General features: G+C 38.9%; 3 protein-coding genes across 3 annotated transcripts in view; 1 reads left to right on the top strand and 2 right to left on the bottom strand.

Moving 5' to 3' along the window:
• The window catches only part of LOC104704045 (hornerin-like), a 4,127-nt gene extending 2,113 nt beyond the window's left edge, over positions 1-2,014 (top strand). The window contains exon 3 of the mRNA XM_010420164.2: positions 25-2,014. Coding sequence (XP_010418466.1) covers positions 99-1,751 — 1,653 coding nt within the window. The 5' untranslated portion in view covers positions 25-98 and the 3' untranslated portion in view covers positions 1,752-2,014. The remainder of the gene's footprint in view (positions 1-24) is intronic.
• LOC104704044 lies at positions 1,903-2,929 on the bottom strand. The gene is made up of 2 exons (XM_010420163.2): positions 2,752-2,929; positions 1,903-2,661 (listed from the first exon to the last, which is right to left on the bottom strand). The coding sequence occupies exons 1-2, from the start codon at positions 2,861-2,863 to the stop codon at positions 2,345-2,347; spliced, it is 429 nt and encodes a 142-aa protein (XP_010418465.1). The 5' UTR covers positions 2,864-2,929; the 3' UTR covers positions 1,903-2,344.
• On the bottom strand, positions 4,832-5,630 carry LOC104705233. Its single transcript, XM_010421200.2, has 2 exons — positions 5,450-5,630; positions 4,832-5,359 (listed from the first exon to the last, which is right to left on the bottom strand). Exons 1-2 carry the CDS (start codon positions 5,628-5,630, stop codon positions 5,070-5,072), a joined length of 471 nt encoding a protein of 156 aa, XP_010419502.1. The 3' UTR covers positions 4,832-5,069.

Raw genomic sequence — 6,000 nt, 5'->3', positions numbered from 1 at the left:
TTTTTCTCTCCTTAAACCCGGAAGTTGTTGTGTACTATCTACTACTGGCTTCGCGTCTTCGCTCTTTTTGACGAAAGTTTTCATTTTTAGTTGTGACCATGCATACTAGATTCCAAAACAGTGCTTTTGCTGGTGGTAATTCCTCATCATCCAACAACTCTTTTAAGATACTGGGCCGCTCTCTTCAAGTTGATGTCGCCGAGGCCGCGGATACTACGCTGCGTCTTGATTCCCTTGCCTCTCCGCTGTCTAATGCCAAGGGAATCAAAAGGAAGTGGAATCTGATTGATGGATCTGATTCTTTACTTTCTTTAAGACTCGGTCACTCAACAAGCTCTTCTGATAGCAAAGGGAGTTCTGCAACTGCTTGCACGAGTTTATCTTCTGCTAAAGAAACTGAGGAGGCGTCCTCTATGGATATTGAGCTCGACTTTACTCTCCATCTTGGCAACGAGAAACTGGCAGCAAGTAACAAAAAGCCAGCTAACTCCAACGTGAAAGGGTTGTTGCAGGTCCCCTCCTCGAAATTTGATCTTGAACTGAGTCTTTCTGGTGGAGTATCCTGTCAATCTGAGATCACTGCGGTCCAGCAGCACGCCAACCGGTTTCAAACTCTTGCGGACATGCTGCGTGCAACTAACGAAGAATCCACATCATGTGGTTGGAGGACAGGGTTTGGATTACCAACATTGCAGCAAGCCTCGACGAGCAAAGAAACGAGCTCTTTCTCAGGCCATGTTCCAAAGGATGTCATCATTCCTGCTGCTCATGTTCTGGAACTGTCATCTAGCACGGCAGCAACTACTCCAATAAGCTCGGGTACATGTACTTCCGGTTTATCTCACCAGCTGAAGCCACAGCTTAAGAATTCTTCTAATTCCAAGTTATGTCAAGTAGAAGGATGTCAAAAGGGAGCAAGAGGCGCATCCGGCCGTTGCATTTCCCNACGATGTCAATCTAATGGATGCACAAAGGGAGCACAAGGGAGTACAATGTTCTGCAAGGCACACGGTGGTGGTAAACGATGTACACACTCGGGTTGCACCAAAGGAGCAGAAGGAAGCACGCCGTTTTGTAAAGGACATGGAGGGGGTAAAAGATGTGCCTTTCAAGGAGGTGATCCATGTTCCAAGAGTGTTCATGGCGGTACCAATTTCTGTGTGGCTCATGGCGGTGGTAAGAGATGTGCGGTTCCCGAATGCACAAAGAGTGCTAGAGGAAGGACTGATTTCTGTGTCAGACATGGTGGAGGAAAGAGATGCAAGTCTGAAGGATGTGGCAAAAGTGCTCAAGGTAGTACTGACTTTTGCAAAGCACATGGAGGAGGGAAACGGTGTGCGTGGGGTCAGCCCGAGACTGAGTATGCGGGTCAATCCTCTTCTGGTCCTTGTACCTCGTTTGCTCGAGGTAAGACTGGTCTTTGTGCACTCCATAACAGTCTGGTTCAGGATAACCGGGTCCATGGAGGAATGACTGTAACTTCCGAGAGCCAAGAACCGAGAGTAAGCAGCAGCGAAACAGAGAACGAGGAGGAGTTCAGCGGTTCTCAAGACATGAACATCGATACAATGAAAGCAAGAAGTGCTACAGGATCTCCAGAGACTGATGTTGATCTCAATGAGTATGAAGCAGGATTGGGGTTAGCTCCAGAAGGAAGAGTCCATGGTGGAAGTTTGATGATGGCGATGTTGGGCAGAGATGGTTGCTCTGGCTCTACCGATGGGCAGGTGAGGCCAAAGAGGTGGATGTAAGTTGTCTTCAGTTTGGTTCCAGTCTTCAATTCAACGCTGGTGGAGTATGTTGCCACCAGAGAGTGAAAAGGGGAGTCTGTTTATTCTAGTTTTAGGTTTGCTTAGAGAGTCGAAAAAGTATCCAAAGTCTGTGTCTTTGTGTCTTGTTTGATCTCATTGTCTTGTAGATATTGAATTAAGGGTCGAAGCAAAGGTTATTGTGATAGTGTGAATTATACAGGTAAAAGCCCACCTGTGAATTGTCAAAACAGTCTTTATGATGATGATGATGACGGTAATAAAACTCATGTCTTTGTTTGCAAAATTGCAACTTCTCGCCTTAGGAAATGAAGAGGTTCTGAGTTCAGTTATCATATTTAGCAGTAGACAATTGTGAATTTAGTTATAGTTTGAAACACTCATGCATATAATACGTAACAACTTTATTTAGAGATAAAGCAAGTCATGGGACATGACCCTAGAGGTTACAATACTCACACATATATATTTTGGGGGCGGGTTCAATTTATTTATTTCATCTTCTATAACTTTAGGAATAAAGAGATGAATCCTCCTTCGATTATGGCATGGATTGATTTAACGGGCCGGTGCCATTATTTAAGACGCACTGGCATGGGAATATGGTCACCAAGACGGGCACGGCAAAGAAAAGCCGTTCTCTCAATATTCCCCACAAGGAATTGGACTTCTTCAAGGTCTTTGATCTCACGGTCACTCTTTTCGTACTCCGCAGTGATGTCTATGAGGCAATTCAAGCCACTGGGCTCGTCGCCAGTAACTTTTGTAGTTGCTGCAATCAACTTATAACCTTCAACGAATTCAGGGTTGAGGAACCGTTGCTTCATGGTTTTCGTCTGGTGATCCACTGACTCAATTGCCATTAGAGTCCAGTGAGCAGATGGCTTAATGTCTAGCCAACAAAAACAATGAATATATTAGAGTTATGAACAAGTACAGCATATATGAAAGTATAAGAGTATGAGAGTTATATAATATATACCTGTAAGTTTTCTATAAGCCAAGCAAGTCGAATTGTGGACAAAACGGTCCCACAATCGTTCTTGCGGGACGGGAATCTTATACTGCATCTCACAAACTCGTTTCAGTGACATTTCTCTAGCTACTTGTTGTCATTGATGATGTTTGTCTTTAATTTTGTGAGCTTTATCAATGTAGCATGCCATGTTTATATAGCCCAATGGTTATCAAGAAAAAAATATTGCATTATTATTATTTTTGAGCAATTACCCAATTAATTATATTTTCCCACTTAACTGTTAATCATATATGTATGCCATTTTCCAAAATTGAACAATCTTCCTATGGGCCATGTGCATTCCCTGCTTCACCTAATTAAGGCAATACTAGAATATAAGAATATGACGTGAGCGGACCAAATTCATCGGTAACTTGAACGGACCAAAATTAATTAATATGGCTAATTTTTCTTAATTAACTTATTTTCTTAGCAATAAAATGTATATATATTTCACAAAACTGATGAATACTATATACTGATTATTGGGGAAAGCAAAAATCAATTTTTAATATAAATTTATGGACAATGTTTTCTAAACACGAATTAAAACTCATCTTTAAACAATTAAGACTAGTAGTAGGAAGGAAGGCAGAAAAAATAAATAAACATAAAAGAAAATGTCAAAAGCGGGATTTAAACCGACGCCCTCTGACGAAGACAAGAACTTGAGTCTGGCGGCTCAGACCACTCGGCCATCCTTGCTCTGTTGTACCTGAACGTTGATACGTATAAATAACCGCGTAATTATCAATACAACTTCAGATTTTTGTGACAAAAGGGTATTATATTTTCAGAAGCTATCGCACTATATAAGTTTTCCCTATGAAATATCCAAGATCAGCCCACATAAGAAATATGTCAATAGACCCCATATATGATGATACTTCGAAATGGTTCATTTTTTCTTGAGAAACAACAAAGCCCATTTCATCACTAACAGCAAGAAGACTATTAACATCACGCGCATAAAAAGGTAAGTACGATACATCTCGGCGCGTCGTTAGGTTTTTAAAATATTGACTGCAACACAGCACGGATTAGTTAAAATAATGCCTACGATTCTGCTAGACTTTAAGATTTACATGAAATTCAACTAGACTTTAAGATTTATATATCAATTCTGATTATGTATAGATAATTCTTGTGATGAAATTGTAGTATCTTTTTTTCATTATGCTTTGATCGACACTTTTTTAGTCTATAGTTTGCGAAAAGATAATACTGTACAAGTGAGAATATAGAAAGGATAAGAAAATAACATGAGTCATCACAATTTATTTGGATAATTCTTTTTGTATTAGATGTAGTTTTACAGAAACGGATAAGATATTCGTTGGAGTGATACAAATAAGGTGAAGCATGTGAATTTTAATTTTCTCAAGCACATAGTACACCATGATTCCATCTCATTATTATTTGTTATTCCGACACGTACGTGTCAGTAACATTTTTTTAGATCCTGCGATCTTTATCGCAAAATGTTTGGATTTATTATTTTCCATGTCTGAAATTATATACACCGTACCGATACGTATATGTTATCTTGTTCATCAATATTTTGGGATTGATTATGCAGCGAACAAACACGCGTGCTTCTAACAAGGGCAGCTTATGATGTCCATTTGAAGCACTTTGATGCTTCGAACTATGCGAGAACCTTGTCTCCGGCTAGCCGAGCCATCCTCTTGTCCGGCCCTGCCGGTTAGACTCCGATTATCTGATCTTGATCTTGATCTTGTTCCTATTCGTCTATGTTTTGATTCTTAATATTGCTTCTTTACAGAGCAAATACGGCAGCGGGAATACAGAATCATCCGTAAGCGGTTTACTGATTTGGTTTGCGAATTGTTTCTTTGTGTATTATTTTGATCTCATTGTTTTGTAGATATTGAATTAAGGGTCGAAGCAAAGGTTATTGTGATGGTGTGAATTATACAGGTAAAAGTCCACCTGCAAGTTGTCAAAATAGTCTTTATGATGATGATGATGACGGTAATAAAACTCATGTCTTTGTTGCAAAATTGCAACTTCTCGCCTTAAGTAATGAAGAGGTTCTGAGTTCAATTATCATATTTAGCAGTAGACAATTGTGAATTTAGTTATAGTTTGAAGCACTCATGCATATAATACGTAACAACTTTATTTAGAGATAATGCAAGTCATGGGACATGACCCTAAAGGATACAATACTCACTCACACATATATATATTCTGGGGGCGGGTTAAATTTATGGCCTGAGAAAGAGATGAACCCTCCTTCGATTATGGCATGGATTGATTTAAGGGGGAATAGTGTCATCAACACGGCAAAGAAAATCCATTACCTCAATATTCCTCACAAGGAATTGGACTTCTTCAAGGTCTTTGATCTCAAGGCCACTCTTTTCGTACTCCGCAGTGATGTGGCAATTCAAGCCACTGGGCTCGTTGTCAATAACTTTTGTAGTTGCTGCAATCAACTTATAGCCTTCAACGAATTCAGGTTTGACGAACCGTTGCTTCATGGTTTTCGTCTGGTGATCCACTGACTCAATTTCCATTAGAGTCCAGTGAACAGATGGGCTAACGTCTAACCAACAAAAACAATGAATATATTAGAGTTATGAACAAGTACAACATATATGAAATTATAAGAGTATGAGAGTTATATAATATATACCTGTAAGTTTTCTATTAGCCAAGTAAGTCGCATTGCAGACAAAACGGTCCCAGAATTGTTCTTGCGGGACAGAAATTTTATACTGCATCTCACAAACTCGTTTCACTGACATTTCTCTAGCTACTTGTCCTTGATGGTGTTTGCCTTTAATTTTGTGAGCTTTATCAATGTAGCAAGCCATGTTTATATAACCCCAATGGTTATGAAGAAAAAAATATTGCATTATTATTATTTTTGAGCAATTACCCAATTAATTATATTTTACCACTTAACTTTTTAATCATATATGTATGCCATTTTCCAAAATTGAACAATTTTCCTATGGGCCATGTGCATTCTTTGCTCCACCTAATTAAGGCAATACTAGAATTTAAGAATATGACATGAGCGGACCAAATTCATCAGTAATTTGAACGGACCAAAATTAATTAACATGGCTAATTTTTCTTAATCAACTTATTTTCTTAGCAATAAAATGTATATATATTTCACAAAATTGATGAAATCTAGTGGAGAAAACAAAAATCAATTTTTAATATAAATTAATGGAC

This window comes from Camelina sativa, chromosome 7 (assembly GCF_000633955.1).
Source record: "Camelina sativa cultivar DH55 chromosome 7, Cs, whole genome shotgun sequence".
In the NCBI taxonomy this organism is placed as follows: Eukaryota; Viridiplantae; Streptophyta; class Magnoliopsida; order Brassicales; family Brassicaceae; genus Camelina; species Camelina sativa.
This window is presented reverse-complemented; position numbering and strand designations above follow the sequence as displayed.